The sequence below is a fragment of the Phodopus roborovskii genome, unplaced genomic scaffold, assembly GCF_943737965.1.
Source record: "Phodopus roborovskii unplaced genomic scaffold, PHOROB, whole genome shotgun sequence".
NCBI classification, from domain to species: Eukaryota; Metazoa; Chordata; class Mammalia; order Rodentia; family Cricetidae; genus Phodopus; species Phodopus roborovskii.
The window spans coordinates 17,949,871-17,971,236 of NW_026126514.1; the positions used below are offsets into that span (position 1 = coordinate 17,949,871).

The window sequence follows — 21,366 nt, forward strand, 5'->3', positions numbered from 1 at the left end:
AGGCTCTCACGTGATGGGCGGCTCCATTAGCCAATGGGCTCAAAATCTGAATAGACTATTGGGGGAGAGTGGAGCTATAGGAAACAGGGCCTACGTTGAAGGAAGGGTAAATGTTGACCTCTCCTGTCACTCCTCTCTGTTTCCTGGTTGTCATGAGACAAGTAGCTTTGTCCTGTCATAACCTCCCCATCATGGTACTCTGCATCGACCATGTCAGGCCCCACGCTACAGAGCCAGCCAACCATGAACCAAAGCCTTTGAAATCACAAGCCCAAATAAGTCTTTCTTTCTAAACAACTGTTTCTCTCAGACATTTGTCACAAAGTCAAAAAGTCTAATGCAGGCACACACACACACACACACACACACACACACACACACACACACACACATCTATCTCCAACTATATGCAGAGTTTTTTCTACCTTGCCTGGTTCACAGGCCATACAAACTCATGACTCCCTTATCTCTGTCTTAGAGATAGATGGTCTTGAAGAAAACATCTCATCAGTTCCTGACCCTCCTCATCCCCAGGGGCCCTGTTCCCTTTCCTGGAGGAATGACTGTATCACAGATAAGCCAGGAAGAATCTCAACAGACAGGTCTTGCTGAATTCTCCATGCAGTCACTTAGCAACCTTGCCTACTCAGTGGAGTCCCTGTAAGCACCCGCAAGGATGGGGTTTGAGTGAACTTGTGGGTCTTCCTAGAGAGTAGAATATCTACAGAGGCATGAATTCCAAACATCGTCACTTTTACTTTACCCTCCATGTCGTCTTTTCATCTGTATCCTTTGACTTTTTGGTTGTTTTTTTGTTTGTTTGTTTTTGTTTTTGTTTTTTTTTTGTTTTTTGTTTTGGTAATAAGGCAGAAAATGTGAGTAAATTTTTCCCAGGGTTCTGTGTATTGCTGGAGCAAATGACTCAAATCCAAGGATGATGTAGGTCATGGGTATCCTGATGATTCAGGAAGTTGATCAGAAGCAAAGGTATAATAACCTTGGCTGTGTCAGGCAGCTAAAGCAGGCAGACAGTCTTAGATGGTTCAAGTCCCGGACACGTGGGACTTGTTGCTGCCCTCGTGTAGACAGTAATTAGATTAGATTAGATTAGATTAGATTAGAGGACACTCAGCTAAGCTACTTTCCGGTGCACAATTAATGTCTTGCTTGTTACATGGAGAGATTATATGACATTTGAGGTTCCAGAAAGCTTCTGTGTTGGTTATGGTATAGGAACAATGGGCCAGCCATGAGTAGCTGCATTCCCTGTAGTGTCTCCATTGTACCATACCACACAGCACGAGCAACTGCACTGTAAATTTCCTTTGAGTGTTACTTGCAAACTGCTGAAAGGGCAAACATCAACACAGCAAACGCTCTCTTGTTTTAATGCGTCATTTCTGAAGGGCAGTGCCTGTCTTCTTGGCTCTAACACTTTGGAACATGAAAAAAGCATGCTTCAGGGATGTTAAGTAGCCGCAAGCCACTTTAATCTCATCCACCAGGAGGCCTTGGCAGATGACATATAACCAGTATCACAAGAGAACAAGCTCCTGGGCAAAGCCGAGAAGTATGTGACAAGAGTCTCATCCTCCAGTCACTGGAGTGAGGACATGAGCCAAGAGCAGTCCACTATTCTGCAACTCTGACCTTCCAGGCACTCTCCATATTTCCCCAGCCAAATGGGGAGGCGACACCCCACTCCCAGAAATGGGTGGCAGAAGAAAATGGGATATTCTTCCCTTATCAACTTCTCTCAATTCCATCTTGAAATGAACGATGCCTCCACCATGAAGCCTTTTTTTGATCCCGAATCATTTTAAATTATAACACCAATGACCTACTAATAATTTTTCTCTCCTTTCATCCACTGTGAATGACTCTCAGGATAGTTACATCACTCCAGTTGGCCAATCAGAAATCCAGGGGATTCGATGTGCAGTTTCCTCTCCCAGAAGTTCCCTTCTCCTGGAAACACTGTGTATGCTTATGTGTAAGCTGTGGCCATGCTCTAGCCTGCACTTGTCCTTTCCCAGTTCCTTCTAACCTGTGCCACACACACACCAGTCACTCTCAAGCTTCCAGTAACAGTCACCTACACCTGTGCCCTTTACTGGCACCCACCTCAAGCTGAGTTTCTGCCACTTGTACTAAAGGAGCCCTGACTATTGCAGCAAATCAAATACTTAGATTGCTTTAGGTTTCTTCTAGCCTTAAACATCCTCTTAGCCATTTCTCTTGTACTTTTTTATTATTTATTTATCCATGTATGCATGTGTAATTGTAGTATGTATGTATGTATGTATGTATTTTGAGGCAGAGTCTTGTTCTGTAGCCCAGGCTGGTCTCAGACTGGTGACCCTCCTGCCTCAGCTTCCCAAGAGCTGGAATCATAGGTGTGTGTCGCCATACTTTAGAAATGCTGTCTCCTCAAGTACAAGCCACTTTACTTCCCTAGTTGGACACAAAGTATCTACTACCCCCCCCCCCCCCCCCCCCCCCCCCACTTCTTTCTGAGGCTGCGGCAACTTCAATACAGAGATATGAGCCAAAGAAGCCAAGGTTTGTCTCTCCTGCTATTATGTTACTCATGGGTTCTTCATGGAAATGACATTATAACTTATTTCACAACATCTTCCCCCCACCCCCCGAAATTTCTTGGCTGTTAACCCAGCACCAGAGATATGGTGAGCACTACTTTTGTTCACTTGTTTTTTGTTTGTTTGTTTTTATTGTTGTTTGGTTTTTGTTTGTTTGTTTGTTTTGGAGGCAGGGCTTACGGCCCAGGGTGGCCTCAAACTGCCAGTTTGTCTTGTTTCAATCTCCCAGTTACACACAGGGACCACCCTGCATGGCTGCTTACATAGCCTTTTAAAAAGTCCCTGCAGCTGCTTCCCCCTCACAAACCTTTCTTTGTCTCTGTGGGAAGGGATGCACCACTCACCCTCTCTGGTATCTATCCAGCTCGTGCAGCACTGTGTGGTCGCAGTACTCGAACACCAGGTGAAGCCTCCGCTTACGCCGGAAGACCTCCAGGAGGTTGACGAGGTTGGGATGCTTCAGTTGCTGAAGGTACAAGAGGCAGGACGGTAAATCTGAGCTGCTAGCTTCTTAGAGTGCCAGCCAGGAAGAATCAAGCTGTCTCCCAGTGACTTAGAAGTAAAGGTGGTCAGGGCTCAGGTAGTTTGTGAAAGGAAGAGATCTGAGAAGACTAGCTACACAAGCGGATGCTGAGGAGGGCTGAGGTAATACTAGCTCAGCCTTCAAGTCTCTAGTTAAATGTCCTCTCCTGAGATGTTCTCCCAGACTGTCTCTGCACCCCTGGGTCAGAATCCCCAGAGGGCTCATACTCTCATAGTAATTAGAAATTACTATTATGTGATTAGTAACTATTTTCAATTAGTTGTTTAATGTTCTCTGGTTTCATGGATATCTATAGATGGAATAGATCAATCTAGTAGAAATCCCTTTCTTTTCTTCCTTCCTTCCTTCATTTCTTTCTTTAACAGACTTTTCCTATTATGCATCTATGGTTTTCCTGGAACTCACTATGTAGATCAGGCTAGCCTCCAACTCACAGAGATCCACTACTTCCTGAGTGCTATGATTAAAGGCGTGGGCTACCATACCTGGCACACAAATCTTTCTCTAAAGAAAAAGGAGATTTGTAACAACATTACCACATACAAATGCACACATGCACACACACACACACACACACACACAGAGCCTTCCTCCTAGTCAATTCCTTTTTTTTTTATAGTGCCCATTCTTGCTTTATGACCAGTAATAACATTAGTGTCTACTTCGTTACTGTTTGATGACTTCTAACCTCTTTTTCTAAATAATCTTTTTTAGTTGTTACTGTTCTTGTTCTTGTGGCGAAACGTCTGACAAAAAGCAACATATGGGAAGACAGGGTTGTTTGGCTTACAGTCTAAAGAGATACAGTCTCTCTTGACAGTAATATGAAGTTACTGATGATTGCATGACAGTCAGAAAGCAGAGAGTGGGCTATAACACCTCAAGTCCCACCTCCATGCCCTGTAATCTCCCTTGCAAGGTTCCAGCTCCTGAAGGTTCCACAAAACAATGATATCAGCTGGTGACCAAGTGTTCAAACACAAGAGTCTCTTGGAACATTTCACATACAGACCACAACAGCTATTAATGGTTTTCTACAAGGGTTTGTAGTCAAGTGTTGTCTTTATCATGTTAGTTTCTCTCCCTGATTAAAAACATAACAATCTGGGAGGTGATGGCTCACCCTTAATCCCAGCGCTCGGACACAAAAGCATTTAGATATCTCTGAGTTTGAGGCTAGGTTGTTCTACAGAGCAAGTTCCAGGACAGTCAGGGTTACACAGAGAAACCCTGTCTTGAAACAACACCCCCAAAAGTTATAAAATATATACAATCCAATTTGTAAGCATTAAAAAAAATGTATAGTTCAGTGATGCTGAGCACACTCATATTTAAGCATGATAACCACGGTAAGAAATAAACCACTGTGGTCCATTCTCAGCATGAATTGTGTTTGGAGCTCCTTGGGGAATCACAGGCAAGCAGGAGGCCCTTTCTCCACTGGCTGCCAGCTGGCACCTGCTTACCTAGACACTCTTACTTCATTCAGCCTAGGGTTGAAGAGTTACAGGCAGTTTACCATGCGACTGAGCTCACATACCAGAAAAGGAGAGAACTGTACACAAAGGGTGCAGTTAAAAAAACTAACAAAATGTCTGCTCCATTAGGGGGAAGGATTTTATGAGAGAGAGAGAGAGAGAGAGAGAGAGAGAGAGAGAGAGAGAGAGAGAGAGAGAGATCTGGAAGACTCCAGAGCAGAGAGAGAAATATGGCTAGGACTAGGGTAGCAGAGAATAAGAAGAGAGAACAGTGGAGATGGTGAGCAAGCAAGGTGGTGTCAGGGAATAGTAGAGAATAGCAGCTTATAAGGAGGGTGAGCAGCTGGGGGAGGGGAGCCCAGAGCTGCTGCAACCATGATGCTAGTGTAGACTTTGAAATACATAATGGGAACTTGTGAATAGGGACTGTAGGAGTCTGGAGGCCAGCACAAATATATGTCAGTGGAGTGCTATGTATCCCTTTTGGCAGACAGGAAAGAAACCCATTTGACAAGCTGAGGAATGCTGGCTTTTATCTAACCACCAGAAATCCTTCTATAGCCCAGCTTGAGCTGGGTCAAGACTGTCATTTCTAGACATAATCACTTTTGGAGTTTAGGGAACTGGAGTTTCATTTGGACCTGACAGAAATCTCCAGTCCCAGGAAATACATTAGATAAAGGTTTCCATCCTGAACCAACAGGATGGAATTCTTCTGGGGAGAGGCATTGCTAAACCCTGGGAAGATTGCATCTCCCTGAAGAACCAACCAGTGAATTCAGCAGGCAAGGAAGCATGTGTGTGTGTGTGTGTGTGTGTGTGTGTGTGTGTGAATGTTTTGCCTGTATGTATATCTGCCATGAGTGTGCCTGGTGCAAGGTTGAGGTCAGAAGAAGGCATCAGATCCCCTGGAACTGGAGTTACAGGTGGTTGTGAACTACCATGTGGGTGCTGGGAATCAAACTTTGGTCCTCTATAAAAACAACCAGTACTCCTCTAACTGCTGAGCCCAGTGATATAGGATTTTTAAAACCACTGTTTTACACTAAACCCAAAGACCACCCATTTTTTGCCTTTTCTCTGGGCTGATGCCCACCTTAGCAAAGTTGTAAAATAAACTGATGTGTTTTCTAGACTCCAATATTCTTATTATAAAGCAAGAATCATTATTTCTCACACCAAATCCATCTCTGAAACTCTTTCTATGTGCCAAATTGGACCATTGTAACCATCAAAGAATACTCACCCCAACATGAGAAAGCAATAACTCCTCATGGTCCCCTACCCCACCATAACCCTACCAAAACAAATAACCTCCTACCCCCATGAACACCAGTAACAGACTGCTGTTTCAGGAGAGGACCTTGCTCAGGCCATTTAAGAAAGTGAAAGAATGTGCCTTGAGGGTGAATTTCATGGGCAGTGGCCAGACAACTAGTCAGAACATGGGTCCTGCAGGGCCTGGCGGGGTGAACGTTTACACTTTATCTTAGGTGAAATGGGAAGCCACAGAAAGGAAGTGCAGCTTCTTCCTCTCTGTCCATAACTCACTGGCCTGGGGGAGGGGCCAGGGGGACACCTTGGTCCTTAAACTGGAGGCTACTTCACAGTCTGTACCCTGTGGCTTTCAGCCACTGCTTCGGTAATTGTGGATGTTTGTCTCTGAAGTCTCTGAGGGCTCTGGGGTGTCCTTTGTGTGGACCACAGGCTGTGTGAGGTGTAGGGTAGTTGTGAATGAAAACCAACACAAAACTGGAAACATACTTAAACCATCGCAGAACATATCCCCCCCTCTCCCTGCACGTTCTTAAATAGTGTGAACTTTGCAGATGCCAATACTGTCATGACGTCAGAAGGTTGGGCATGCCTGGGCCTTAGACATTTTCTCCTTTGTATAGAAGGGACTTCTTGAGGGACAAGTAAATGAATTAGATGACATGAACCAAATGTCATGCACAAGAAACGTGAATAGACAGGACAGACAAAATTACCATATATACTACAAAGGTGTTGTGGCTTGTTTTACCATAATTGCTCCCGATTTATGAGGGGTGAAGCCACAGCCTCAAGCCTGGTTTTATTTCTTGGCATTCTGTCTCATGTTAGTCCAGTCTGGAAGGTCTCAGTAGCCCTTTCTAAGCACAAGGACAGAGAGTTCAACAAGTCACAAGGTCAAAGGTGTGGCTACAGTAGGATGTTTGGCTGTCTTAGTCTAAATAACACCAGACCTGAATCTGAGGTGTGGCTACTCCTGATCCTCAAGGCTAGGGAACGAGAAGTTGAAGTTAATGTGTGGTTACTGAACCCTTAGAATAAGTGAGGAAGAAAAGTCTATTTGTTCCCATATACATGATACCATGTTTCTCTTTTCCTATAAGGTATATAAGAGTGGTGAAAAATAAACTCGTGGCATTTCAGTATTGACTGATCTGCCCTCCTGACTTTTATCCTGTGTCTCTGTCTTTTATCGTTTATAGCTAGCCTTTCCTTCATCCACACCCCCCCCCCACCCAGGTACAAACTTGGAGCCACTCAGCGGGCTCCAATTGCAGCCCCACAAAGACAGCTTCCAACAGTGTTTAGTATCCCCTCAGATGAATCTGACCTTGTCTCCGGCTGGTTTTCCTATGAAGAGCAGAGTGTCACACATCCTTCTTGGACAGCTCCTGTTCCTGTCACCAGCCCCAAACCTTCCCTGGCCTGCCACCTGTTGTGATAAGTTCAGGCCCTGCATCCCTGGAGGTCTGTGCTTCCTTCCTCCACAGAACTTTAAAGACATTAGCATTCATTGCCTATACTTAATGATCAGGAAATATTGCTTTCGGATCCTGGTCCTGAGGCTGCTCTGGAAAATGTTGGAGGCATGGCAACTCCAGGCCCATCTCTGTGGCTTTACTGAGCTTGCTCTGAGAGTAGTTCACTTCAGAGGACTATGTGCTTTACTTGCTACTGTCCCCATCACTCCTGAGACACCAAGGCCCAGTGAGAGAGCCCATCAGCATCACTCTCCCACATTATCGACTCCAAATATTAGACCATGCTTCTATTTAAAGCAGGAACATGTACAACATAGAGATGAAGGCACGCTTATTCACTGAGATGAATCCATTCCCTAATACCTGCCTGGCCCCTGAAGGTACTGGCTTAGGGATCTCTAGCAGGCCTTAGTGACCATGTATTTTTAGACTGACCAGTACACAGATCCCTGTGTCTGTGGCCTCTCCTGTCCCTCTGGTCTGTGCTCTTTGATGGGGAGTGAGGGGATGTTGACCCTATGTCTGTATTTTTTAGGGAAACACAGTGGACCCTTTTCCTCAATGATTATTTCTTGGTTTTCCTTTCAAAAATGTCCTTCTCCTACAACTGTGGCAAATAGCAAAGGAACAGGAATTAAAGTTTAAAAAATGAAAGTTGTCCCAGTAAAATGCTCTTCACTTTAAAATTTTGGACGTAACTCTTGGTCTCACAGACATTTTGGAGGGAGTCCTTCATCAGTTCCCATCCATCTAGAATGGAAATAGTGACCCCGTCCTCCTTGCCCGCAGCTCTAAAATGATTAATTCTGGGCCCTTCTCAAGGATTCCCAAACTGGCAAATTGTACATCTCCAGGGCTTGAGGCCCTGCTGCCTCTACGGGCATCTCTCTTGCCCCTTTCTCCCATCCCCAGGGGCACCTCCTAAAGCAAACACTAGCACACAGTACCTTATCTTAGATTTTAACTTCTGGGGTGGAGGCAAGCATGGACTGCATGCTGGCGCTGGCATGAGAAGAGGGCCCGGCTCCATCTACAGAACGGATCTCTAGATCCGAATCAGTCACTACTCAGATGGGACAAAGATCTCCTGAAGGTTGGGTGGGCCGGATGGGAGGCAGGCCCAGCGCAGAACCAACACAAACAGCTCGTGCTGGTTTTGGATGAGGTACAGGTGGCTTGTGCAACAGCGGTGGCACGAGAGAAATAAATATGGGGAAGTGGAGATTTATAAGGAGTGTTACATGACCTGGCTTTTATTGGCTCTTTTAAATCATTAAAAAAGAAAAGAGAAAATGACAGGTCAGGCTTAGTCACCAGACAGCTCAGCAATCAGAGGGTTTGCCAACAGTAGTCTAAGGGACTTTTGTCTCCTATGGAGACTGGGCTGACTGCTGAAAAGACTTCACTTTCAAAATACTGTGTCCCAAAGGAGACAATATGTAGTTTCAACAGGTTCCACACACCACAGTCAGAAAAAAGAAGAATCTGAGATGTGGGATAGTGCTGTTTGGGATGATGAGCCTGGAAACCCTAAACTCTAAAATTTCCCCAAACTCCTGGGTCTGGAGAAGTTTGCACACCAGCAGAAACTTTCCACAGTCTGAAGACCCCTCCGGTGGTTCAGGTGCCTCTATAGAGGATGCTCATCCTCTTTGTTCCTCTAAGCCAAAGGACCCCTAAGAACAATGAAGCTGTGCCCAAAGAAGGTAGCAAGGAGGAAGTAACCATCTTCAGAGACTGAAAAGACCTGGCTCATGTGGGCCCCCAGGAGCCTTGAGGGGCTTGGACCATGAGCACAATGAAATATAAAGCTTCATGGGCAAGTTCACCGATGGGAGAGCCTGGTCCTATGGCTTGGGATTTAATTCCTAACAAGGATGACTGGAGATGGTTTACGCTTCTGGCTCACTGTCTAGAGGCTGGGCTCTCATCAGATAAGGCAGACAGGCTGGAACTGCCTCAGCAGAACATTGAGGAAGGGATGGGGCAAGCTGAGGAGGAAGAGATTCTAGACTGAATTGTTAAATGGATCCACAGAGCTTGGTCACTTTTCCTTTGAAGGCCCAGCAAATACTTTCACTACTAGAGCACCACAAGCAGTAAGGATGCTGTTGGCTTGGACATTCATCCACAGCTGTTTTGGGTGGGCTGAGTGGAAAGGGCTGTCTTGTATTGAAGTTGCTATCATGGGAATTAGTCTCTTGCCTTCCAGTGGGAACAAGATTCCAGAGTGGTTAACACCTGGTGTCCAGAGTGGCATATAATGACTTTGATGAGAAGCAAGGCCAGAACACCTCGCTTTACTGAGCTCTGAGCCAACCCTCACCATGCCGTGCCATGGAGTCCTGATGGGGAGTGGGGAGAGGCTAATGTGTTAGTTGATTTCTATTAGCCAAAATAATTGATAGGTGACAAAATTGAAGTTCTTCATGCAGCTTATAAATCAAAATAACTTTGAGGGAGGACCCTGTGATGCCACCACAGGTATTCCCAAAGGGATCTGTGACCAGTTCCAAGTAAACCCACAGTGTGATCAGGTCTGAGATCTGAGCCCCTATATCTCAGAGTCAACGTGTTCTTGGAACTCCAGGTTAGAGTCCTGACTCATAGAGGGTTGGACAGATCCATGGAGCCACACTTGAGACCATTCCCTCCACTCCTAAGTGCAAATTTGGGGTAGATGCTCTTGGCAGTTGGCAAACATTAGCTTCATGACCTACGCAGTAAGAGAGGGACCAAAGGAAGCCCTCAGAACTGACTGCCTTCCTCTCAGCACAACCCTGAACAAAACAGTCAAAAGGAAAACTCCATCCTGGGGAAACATGGAAAGGCAGGGCAGCCAGGCTAAGGAGTGTTTGTAGGCTTGCTGGAGCCCACACAGGGGGACAGAATGTGCCAGGCTGCTTGTCTGACTGAACACCTGGTCTTAGATCTTTTCTGGAACCTTCTGAAAACCCAGAAGGCCAGTGATGTGTGCAGTGAATGATTGAGCTGTTTTGTTGTGAAAAATACCATAAAAGAATTATTAGTACAACCGTGGTCACAACTGGAAAATAACGCTGAGCTGGCACGGATGAGGGCATCAGGCACTGGCAATTATGAAACAGGTTGTTTCTCACTGTGGTTGGTAACACTGTTGCTTTAGAAACTCCCACCTTTTATTGTTCCAGCAGATACAGAGACCAAGTTCAATGATTTTCCGAGACACAATTTTACCCACTGGTATTTTGACTAGAGGGCCCTTAAGGTTAATAAACAATAAAGAAGGATAATAATTAACAAGAGAATATGCCGGTTGAAAGCAAATTTGCAGAATAAAACATTAATCCTGCCAAATGTACAACTGATTTAAAACATTTTAAAAGCCTAAGTGAAAGGCATGCCCCTGACCCAGTTTAAAAGAAAAGATTCCACTCTGCAGGAAAATTACTACCTTCAGGTGTGGTTTGGATACTTTATGATATAAAATATCGTATTGCATGTCTGGCTAGAATTCTTGTAGGTTGGAAATAAAAAAATAATTTAAATGGGGAAAAAAGCAGTAAGAAAATGTTTTAAAAATCAAGGTGAATTATAAAACCACTCATTTTGAAAGCCTAACATTCTGCTATGCAACAAAGTGAGTATAATTGATAACTATATAATAATATTAACTATTCAAAATAATGCAAAGATGGGATTTTAAAATGTTTTCATCACAAAGACTTAACAGATATTCAGGGCCTAGGAAGATATTGCAGTTGGTAAGTACTTGCCTTGTAAGTAAGATTAGAGCTGTCCCGAGAACCCCATAGAAAGATCAGACATGGTGGCACCTGTGTATAGCCCTGGCACTGGGGAGGCGGGAAACAGGAGTCTAGACAGCCTCAGTTCATCAGCAAGTTCCAGGTCAATGAGAGAACCTACCTCCAGATACAAGGTACCCATTTGTGTTTGTATTGATGGTGTCTGACCATCAATACCCAAGACTGTCCTCTGACCTCCACAGCATGTACACACTCGTGCAAGCACACCTGCATACACACATATACATGCTCACATACTCACACAAGTGTGTCAATAGATGACAAATATTTGATGAGATGAGCATGCTTATTACCTTGATTTGATCATGCCATGGCATAAGCATGCATCAAAACATCACATCAGTGAGTTATACAATTATTATTTGTCATGAATGATTCATTTCCCAGCACATACACCCACCCAATCTATCCAAAATTGTTTGTCAAAAATAATTTATTCTGCCTTCCCTTGTCCCCAGGTATTTTCTTTTCTTGAGTCAGGTGTGTGACTTAGGACACACTGCCTATGACACTGACTGACTGGGGAATGGGCTTAATGGAGCTGTGGACTGGGGGCCTCAAAGACAGTAATGCACTTGCTTGTTTACCTCTGTTCCTTTTGTGCTTGAAATATTTGCCTGTCAGTTTATTGCTTGGGCTCTTAACTAGCAGCCAGAATACAATCTGTGTGGATAAACATATGTAGGCTAAGCCAAAACATCTTCGAGTAAACAAACAAAACAGCCTGTTACTATTTGCAGTTTGTACATTATCTTGTAGAAATGAAATTAAACAGGTCTCTACTTGTTAAACAAATAGAGGCATGATAAGGAGCTGTTTGGTTTCTTTCACTGTAGGCAAGAAACTGCTCCCATTGTCTTCCATGATACTGGCAACCAGTTTACATGAATGCCCAGTGTTGGTCTATCCTGTTAAAAACAAAACAAGAAACCTCCATTGCCCACCTCCTTAAGTCCTTAGAGCCAATTCTGCACAGAACAAGAGCCAGTGAGTCCAAAGTCCCTAAATTGGCAGCCTAATGGCCAAACAGTATCTGCAGATTCTACTTTGTATGAGGCCTGAGCAACGTGAGAATTTTTTAAAAATGAATTAACACTTTAAAAGCAGGGCATTTTGTTAGCTACCACTAAAAGGAACTAGGTTCCTGGAGAAAGGGCTGATCACAGGGCGAGGGCAGGATGAGTCCAGGACATTTTATTTGCCTATCACACAGCAAAGTCTTCAAACAATGTCTCTGTCAGAATCCAGAGCCAAATAGCCAAACATATGACACTTGGGGAATCAAAAAGCATAATTAAATTGTACTAACAGTGTGTAATGTGTTGAATCTAAACATTCATGAATAATAATGATATTAATAAGTTTGAAGGACAAAAGTTCTTTTTCTAACAGAAAAAGACTAATAAATAAGAAAAAATTATAGTAAAACAACTGTTACAATAATTGATTCAGGGAAAATCAATGGGTAGTAGAACCAGTTAACTACATTCATTAGGATTTTTGTTTGTTTCACTTAGTGGGTATTTTGTGGTTGTTGTTGTTTTGAGACAGGCTCTTACTATGTAGTTCTGGCTGCTCTGGGACTCACTAGGTAGACCAGGCTAGCCTTGATCTCAGAAATTCTCCTGCCTCTGCCTCCTGTACATATCACCACACCAATCTGCATATTAGTTTTTATGCACTTTATATATGCATAGTTATGTAGCTACTATTGGGATGTTATGCAACATTTGGGTATCAACTACACATTAGATGAGAGTATCGAATTACCATTAAATTTCATAACATGGTTATTATATAGAAAAATGACCGACCTTGTGCCAAATATCTAGAGAGATGGCTCAGCCAAAAATGTAGGGGTGCAGTAGGAGTGTAATAGAAAGAAGCTGATATGGGGTTACAGCAAGGCTCCAATGGCTGATGGACACATCTCCTTAAAAGTCTACGGGTACCAACTGCACTATTGGGGGCCAGAGAGATGGTTCAGAGGGCAGAAGTCTAGCTTCACAAGCCTGATGACTTGAGATTTACTCCTAGAACTGACATAAAAGGTTGTGTGCAATGGTGTGAATCTGTAATCTCTACACTCCTTCGGTGAGATGGGAGGTGGAGTCAGAACTGCCTAGAAGCTTCTGAGCCACACAGCCTGGGATCCAAAGCACAGTAGCAAAACCAAGACAGACTCTACCCCAGGGCAGAAGGCAAGGGCTGACTCCTCTGACCTCCATAATCACATAACACACATGCATACAAAAAAAAAAAAAAAAAAAAAAAAAAAAAAACCCACAAAAAAACAAAAAACAAAACAAAAAAACCCAAAAAAACAAATATTTTGAGTTTTTCTTTTTAAAATTGTAGAGAAAATTATCTCAGGAGATAGCACACAAGGTTCTAATTTCTTGTCGAAAGAACTGAAAATTTATCTTCCTGAGTGGACAGCCTATAGGGCTGGACATTGGCCCTATTTAGACCTGAGATTGCCAGTTTGTACCAGTCCCTACCTCTCCACATTGCTCCCCACTCATCCGCCTTTGCGTATTTGTGCCATTACTGTGATCTTTACCAATACCTGAGTTTGTGAATCTAGTCCCGTACAATCCATAACAGACAATGCTGAAGATGGCTGAAACAATGAAGAGACTAATACTAGTTTTCATTATTAATGGATTGCATTATTAATCCATTTTCATGAGCAAATTGAACAAGTTGAAGAAGAGAAACCTAGAAAGGGCTCCATTTAGCCACAACAGGGCTAAATTTTTTCCTATCGTTTTCCTTATTTTTTGCTAGGACCAAACACCACAAGATTACCCACTAAGTAATCTTGCTTGCATGTGAAATATTCCTCTAACTCATAGTGGGCAAGCTGATGCCTTTAAAAAGATGAAGGCATTGGCTAGGCTGAGTGCTGGGGCAGGGGGGGCACTCACGTGTCATGTTGGTGGTATTTAGTGGCATGGGCCTGCTCTTGTTGAATAACTGTGAGTCTTAGGGATCCCATTTCTCCCAGCAGGCTGGTGACTTGTCACAGTATTCCTGATCTGAAGTTTACAGGCAGTGGGCCCTGCCTGGAGCAAGTCCCTTTGGAGATAATCCCATGTTCAAATCCCACCCTCTGCCTTTCTCCATTAGCTTTATTCTGTCCTCTGCAACTGCTGCTTTTGACCTTCACTCTTCTGCTCCTGCATCCTGAGGCTGCCTGGCCGCAGCCCCGTGTTTGGCTCCAGAGCCCTGAATGCTCCCTCAGCAAAAGTCAGTGAAGCAGTACCAGGCAGAGACATAAATCAGGAGATAAGAGCGGGCAGGGTTCCAGGAGGCATTAGAGCTTGTCCAAGGTCACCTGACAGACCCGAGCAGGATCCAACACTCAGGTCCCTAGCCACAGCTCTGGGGCCATACACGGTCACAGGGCTGTGTCCCTATGGAAGGCGAAGGGACGGCGACAGCAGCTTCTCCCAGCACCATGCATGCTGTGACTCAAGTCAGTTGAGAGCATTTTCTGCCAAGCACTAAATCCCAGTCTCATTCACACCTGGGTACCTTTCTCATTTTTGTTTCCCTGAGGTGTCATTTTACACATCTTTTCCCTAGCTGCTACAAATACATCAGATAGCTGAATATACATTGCACATGTATCTTGTTATTTACACAATAAGAAGATTAGACATTTTGTCATCCTCCTGTAAGAACCGATTTAGATCCTTTTGGGGGTGGTATTGTTCTCACTAAGGATGCATTCTGGAGGGCCAGAAATAAATGCCTTGGCAGTTAAGACCCTTGCCCGAAAACCTGATGATCTGAGTTCAATCCTCAGGACCTCATGGTAGAAGGAGAGAACCAATTACTGCAGGTTGTCCTCTGATGTCCACATGAACACTGCGTCACATGCATGTATATACCCACACAGACATACACAAATAAATGCAATAAAAGTTTTTGTTTGTTTGTTTTAAGAATGCATACTGTAGGCTCAGTTGGTAAAGAGCTTGCTATGCGGGGGTAAGGACATGAGTTTCATACCTAGGATCCACCTAACCAAGCTAGGCAAGGCTGGGCAAGGCAGAGTTTAGTCTCAACTCTGGGGAGGCAGAGATAGGCAGATCTTTATGAGTTCACGACTAGCCTGGCCTACACATGGAGTGCGAGGTTAGCCAAGGCTACATAAAACGACCTTATGGTGGCACATGCTTCCAACACTGGGGCTCTGGCCAAAGAAAGACCCTGTCTCAAAAACAAACAAACAAACAAACAAACAAACAAAAAACGAGGTGGGCAGCACCTAAAGAATGATAACAAAGGTTGACCTTTGACCTCCACTTTCACACACAAGTACACATACAAATGAGTGCGGCGTGTGCCTCCACCCCAAGAAACACATGCGATGAATTTTGTAATACGTATAGTAGAGTGTTTTGTGGTGCTGTACAGCAACCATGACCTCTCATATGCCACGCCAGGTCTCCACCACTAAGCCACATCTCCAGCCCACAGTAAAGTTTCAGACGAACACGCCCCTCCCACACTTAATTCTCATCTCTGCTGGTAACAAATAGTAACTTTTTCTTCTTAAAAGAAATCTCAGAAGGGTGTTGGTGGCACATGCTTTTAATCCCAGCGCTCGGGAGGCAGAGGCAGGAGGGTGAGTTCCAGGCCAGCCTGGTCTACAAGGGCTAGTTCCAGGACAGTTCTGCCTCAAAAAACAAAAACAAAACAAAACAAAAAAGTCTCTAGAGGACTGTGAGGAAGCCCCATTCCCCCTGTACTCATTCCCAACCTATGCTCAGGCTTCCGTGGGAGCCACAAGCCACACAGAGAAGGCCCTGCAGGAGACAGGACAAAATAGATGGTGTGGCTGCAAAGTTGGTGGGGCTGACACGTGAAAGCGGCAGGGCTGGGTCTTAGGGGTGGACAGAGCTGGGTCTATATTCCAGCTTCCTGTCTAGGAGGGCTCTGGCACACCATTCACTGCCCTGAACCAATATACAAAACAGGACACAGTAGCTACTTCCAGAGGTACTCACTTCCAGCAGTTCAGCCAAGTCTGAACCTACCTGCCAACTGAAAATGTGCAATGCCCCTATCTACTTTAATCTCATTTTCTTGGAGAGAGAGAGAGAGAGAGAGAGAGAGAGAGAGAGAGAGAGAGAGAGAGAGGATGCTGTCACCGGGTCCTAGCTGTACTTCTAGAGGTTTGACTGAAGGTAGTCTAGCTTATTCTGTTACCCTGTAGCACCTGCTGGAGGTAGGTAACGCAGACACCACAGTCACACTCTCCTGTTTTTGATTTCCAACTGCCCCAGGGCCATCTGTTCTATCAAGTTGGATAGGATAGATTCCTTCCTCTCTCAACAGCTCTACAATTTTACCCTATAGCGAATAGTGCAGCAGCAGAGTGGGCAGGAGTGGGCAGTTTCGTGTCACTGGGCATGTGATGGCGGAACAGGGCTGGGATGGGTTAAGCACATTTATATGCTTGCATGTATCCCATGCAAAGCCTCTTCGCACCATGGGGCCCCTGATGGTCTAGCACATGACATCTGGACCTTTTTGTGTACATGTGTGTATGTGGGTTCATTTGCCTGTGCCACAGTGCACATTTGAAGGTCAGAGGAAGACATCACGCTTTCTACCTTGTGTGAGACAGGGATTCTGAGAATGCCAATCTCCCTGTAGGGGTTAATGGGATTCTAGGTGGTCTGCTAAGCATCTGCTCTTTTTTTTTTTTTTTTTTTTTTTTTTTCTTTCTGTGGTTTCTGGGAATTCAACTCCAGTCCTAGCAGTTATGTAACAAGCACTTTTACCCACTGTGCCCTCTCCCCAGTCTAATGCCCGGCTTTGTGATTTACATGATTTCCTTTTCTGTTATCCTTCCTTCCTCCCTCCCTTCCTTTCTCCCTCCCTCTCTTCCTTCCCTCCTCCCTCCCTTCTTCCTCTCTTTCTCCCTTCCTTCCCCTGCCCTCTCTCTTTTTCAAGACGGGGTTTCTCTGTGTAGCCCTGGCTGTTCTGGGACTCATTCTGTAGACAGGCTGGCCTCGAATTCACTGAGATCTGCCTACCTCTGCTGGGATTAAAGGTATCTGCAACTACTAGAGACCTTTCCCTCTCTGACTTCAGGCTACTTTCATGACCACTCTTCCTGCCATGCAATTTGTCTTTAACATGTTTAAAACCAAGTTATAGAACGGGTTTGAATTCCACAGCCCCTGCCCTTTCCCCTGATCCTGCTTTGGGTTTTACCACGTACAAACTTGTTTATTGATGTTCTCTCTTGCCAAGATACAAGTCCACAGGGGCAGCAGCCAAGAACAGTGCCTGGGGTATGGCAGAGTTCTGCAAATGCGTGCTAAACACATGCCAGTTATCTTGTGCACAAACATCTCTCCAAAAGAACCAGCTGAGTGTAATTCATTCTTTTCTTCATATGATAGAAAGTAGATCTGAAAGAGGTCCACTGAGCTAATGAACCATAGCACAATTTTACTCCTATCACAAGAATGGTATTAACTTGTCTCCAGAGGACAATTTTTAGCAGAGTAGTTGTTTGCTTTTTGTAATTTTATGAGACAACAGTGCTGCCGACTGCTCTAAGGAGACAGAGTCACCTTTTCTTTCTTTCTTTATAAGCTTGATTATATAATCTAGGAAACTCCCAATTGAAAATTGGAGAGTTGACTCACAGAGAGTCTTGGTGAGCACAGGGTTGCTTCTTTTTTAGATAGTGGTATATCATTATAAAAACAAATTTGTTTTGTAAAAAAAAGAGGCATACTTTCCCCTCTCCAGTTGGCATGAAATAATGCTATTTGTAGTGTTTCCAGATTTTAGAGAAAACACACACACACAGACACACACACACAGGCCCACAGACACACACACTCACACACACACACACACACACATACATTAGTAAAAAAAAAAAAAACTTAGTAAGATAGAGAGCTCTTGATATTATAATCCCCTGGCTATAGCTTCCTGATGGGACTTCACACCCTAAAGGAAATTCTGGAAGAGGTATGGCCTTTAAAACCACCCAGCTGGTTGCTAGACAATTACCTCCCACAGTTACATCTGTTTACAAAGAAACAACTATAGTCTTAGGACGTGTGTGGCCGTTAGTGGGCCTTACTTTATATTGTGAAGCAGAGCCTGGAAAAGATTTACACGAGGAGTTCCCAATTCTGTTACAACATGGAATTCCAGGGACCATCTAGCAAAGGCAACTGGAACCGCACAAACAATATTTTGTTTCACAGTCTCTGTGTAGGACAGTACTTGATCTGGGAATCCTTTTGCCCCCAGATTTAGTATTAACAGTCATGAGGGTTATAGTGCACTAGACAAATGAAGCCACAGTTTCATTGATGAATAGTGAAGCTAAGAAAGGGCCCTGCAACACACACACACACACACACACACACACACACACACGCAGGCACCCAAAATGTCATGCATGGTAAAGAGAAAGATAGATGTTACTGCCAATTGTTTTCTCTCTCTCAGGAAAGTCATGTTTCCCACAAAGGTTATCTTTTCCAGTTTTTACTTTACTATTAATGTGTCTGTTTTTTTGGATTTTTTTTTTTTTTTTTTTTTTTTGATGAGGAGTTTATTTCATCTTAAAGCTCTCTGGTCACACTTCACTGAAGTGTAAATCTAATCTTAATAAAATAAAGTGTTTGATCTTTTAAGAAGATTTTGTTATGAGAGTAAAATAGTTAGCTTGGTTGTTGTTGTTGTTGTTAAGTCCTGACTGGACTGAGGATATAACACAGAGTAAAACAGTTGACTGGTTCATGAGAGACCCTGGGTTCATTCTCTAGCACAGAGTTCAAGGCTAGCCTGGTCTACAGCATAAGACCCTGTTTCAAAGAATGGAAAGAGAAAACACAGCATGATGTGTGAGACTATGATCCAAATACTTAACAGGAGTCTGAGAAATCCTGATAACTACCTCAATTGCTAAAGAAAAAAAGATATGTTTTGAAACTTCAATGATCCATAAGTCCAAAAGTCTGCAACGGACAACCTTTTAATAAAGAGCAATCTTGGTAGGCCAGGCAGTGGTGGAACACACCTTTAATCCCAGCACTAGGAAGGCAGAGGCAAGGGGAATCTCTGAGTTTGAGGCCAGCTTGGTCTACAGAGAGTTCCAGGACAGCCAGGGCTACATAGAGAAACCCTGTCTCTAAAACAAACAAACAAACAAACAAATAAATAAAAATATTTTGGCTGTTCAGGAGGAAAGCATGATGGTTAAAGTTCCATTTCCTGCCTCAAGCCACTGTTTTGCTTCTTCAATGGGTCAGCCTGCTTTCTTTACTCAACTGCACCAGAAGAGCTCTTGCCAGCCTTGGGGACACAAGGCAGTGATGCAGGCCCTGTGCACTGGGACCTCAGTATAGCAGAAGTGAGACTGGGTTGAATCTCACTTCACCTACCTTCTGAGAGCTGAGCTTTGAGAACAACTCTGCACAACCCTCTTTTAGGCACAGTCAGGGCCAGTGAGAATTTACCGGGTCAATGAAGAAAATGTGAGTTCACTTAACAAACCCTCGATTCACTTAGCTACCAAATACGCACCAAGAACACACTAGATATCAGGAATATCGTGTTATTTTGAAGAGCCAGAATTAAAGGGACAGAGAATCAGTAATCTCCTACCACCTTGTATAGAGCAGAGAGAAAACACTGAGTTTAGAAGGGGGTGGCTCCCTGCTTTGAAATCAGCTCTGCTGCACAGTTCCAGCTCCTGGACACACGGGTTTTCAGCTGAGAACACAGTCTCTACCATTTTCATCACACTCCTCACTTTTCTTTCTTTCTTTCTTTTTTTTTCTAGATTACATTTCTATTTATTTTGGTACTGTGGAACACGCAGATGCTACAGAGCAACGTGGGGGTGAGGGGTCAACTTGGGGGAACTGATTCTCACTCCATCAGGATTGACCTATTTCACCTACTTTTCTTTAAGAGTTTATTATATTAACCCTAAAAGAAAATTCAATAAGAACATTTATTGAGAGCCTAGCAGGTGTCACGGAGTGTGCTAGGAGGACACGGAGGGAGATACAGAGGCAAGCATGCCTAGCACATGTTCCCACACACATGTGAGCACATACAGAAGCATACACTGGCCACGAAAACAGGAAAATGGATTTAAAATGCTAATAGAAAACAGATGGAAGCTTAAAACTCAAGTACTCTAACAAAGTTGAGTTGTTTTACATTCTTCATATCAGGGACTGCAGACAAGATGAGAGATGACAAGTGACTGGGGGAGAAAAAATACCTCGGTTTCTCTACATGTGAGGGCTGCCACACCTCTCCTCTTCAGCTTCCCTGCATTCTTACATAATCGGTTCTCTGCGCACAGACTCGGGTTTGTGTCGCTGAGGACACGAGGCTGTGAAGGAAGGGGCTAACCACATCCCACAGCATTATCTAACCCAGAAAAAAGCGAAGCAACTACCTTGAGCATGCGGATTTCTCGAAGGGCGATTTTCTTGATGACAGGGTCATCTTCAGTTTCCAGAAACCTCTTGATGGCCACGATCTGCCCCGTGTCCCTATTTCTGCACTTGAACACCACCCCGTAGGAGCCTTCTCCAATCTTCCCAATTTTTTCGTATTTCTCCATCACGGAGGAATAAGTCTTCTTGAGAATGGGCTGTCATATAGTCTTTAAACGTTGTTTAAGAAATACGTGGGCGGCGGACCCCTCTCGAGCCCCATCAAGCAGGGGGCTGTGGTCCAGGATCTAGAGAAAACAAGGGCCCTAGTTATAGAATTAGGACCAGCCAGGTGCGGGCTCCACCCCCCAGCAATGACATCACATCGCGGTAAAGGCTGGGAGCCTACAGGTGGCTGCCGGGTGACCCAATTTCAACTGTCTGCTTCATTCCGTCTAGCTAAAGAGGCTGCCATCGTCCTAAAACGAGACGAGCTGTAAGATAATCTATCTTTTTAACGTTATGGTTCATACGATCTAAGACACTTGAGCTGGCTGCAGCGTCGCGAAGGCGAAGGGATTCCCCGGTTCTAATTTCGGGTCTCATTTCCCTCCGGAAGAGGACACCTGGCTGGTAACCAGGGCGACTGGGGCCCGCAGGGACCTCCGGCCCCTACTCCCCGCGCCTCCTGGCCCAGCTCGTGCCCAGCCGCCTGAAGCCCGGCTGGGTTGCC

The 21,366-nt window shown here is 44.4% G+C and overlaps 1 protein-coding gene across 1 annotated transcript in view; it reads right to left on the minus strand.

Annotated features, from left to right (window-relative positions):
* Window positions 1-21,051, minus strand: part of Cdkl1 (cyclin dependent kinase like 1) — a 39,849-nt gene extending 18,798 nt beyond the window's left edge. Inside the window, exons 1-2 of the mRNA XM_051195936.1 lie at window positions 20,654-21,051; window positions 2,945-3,066 (exon numbers count right to left, since the gene is read on the minus strand). Of these exons, the coding sequence (XP_051051893.1) occupies window positions 2,945-3,066; window positions 20,654-20,821 (290 nt within the window). The 5' untranslated portion in view covers window positions 20,822-21,051. The remainder of the gene's footprint in view (window positions 1-2,944; window positions 3,067-20,653) is intronic.
* Between the last annotated feature and the right edge of the window lie 315 nt (window positions 21,052-21,366).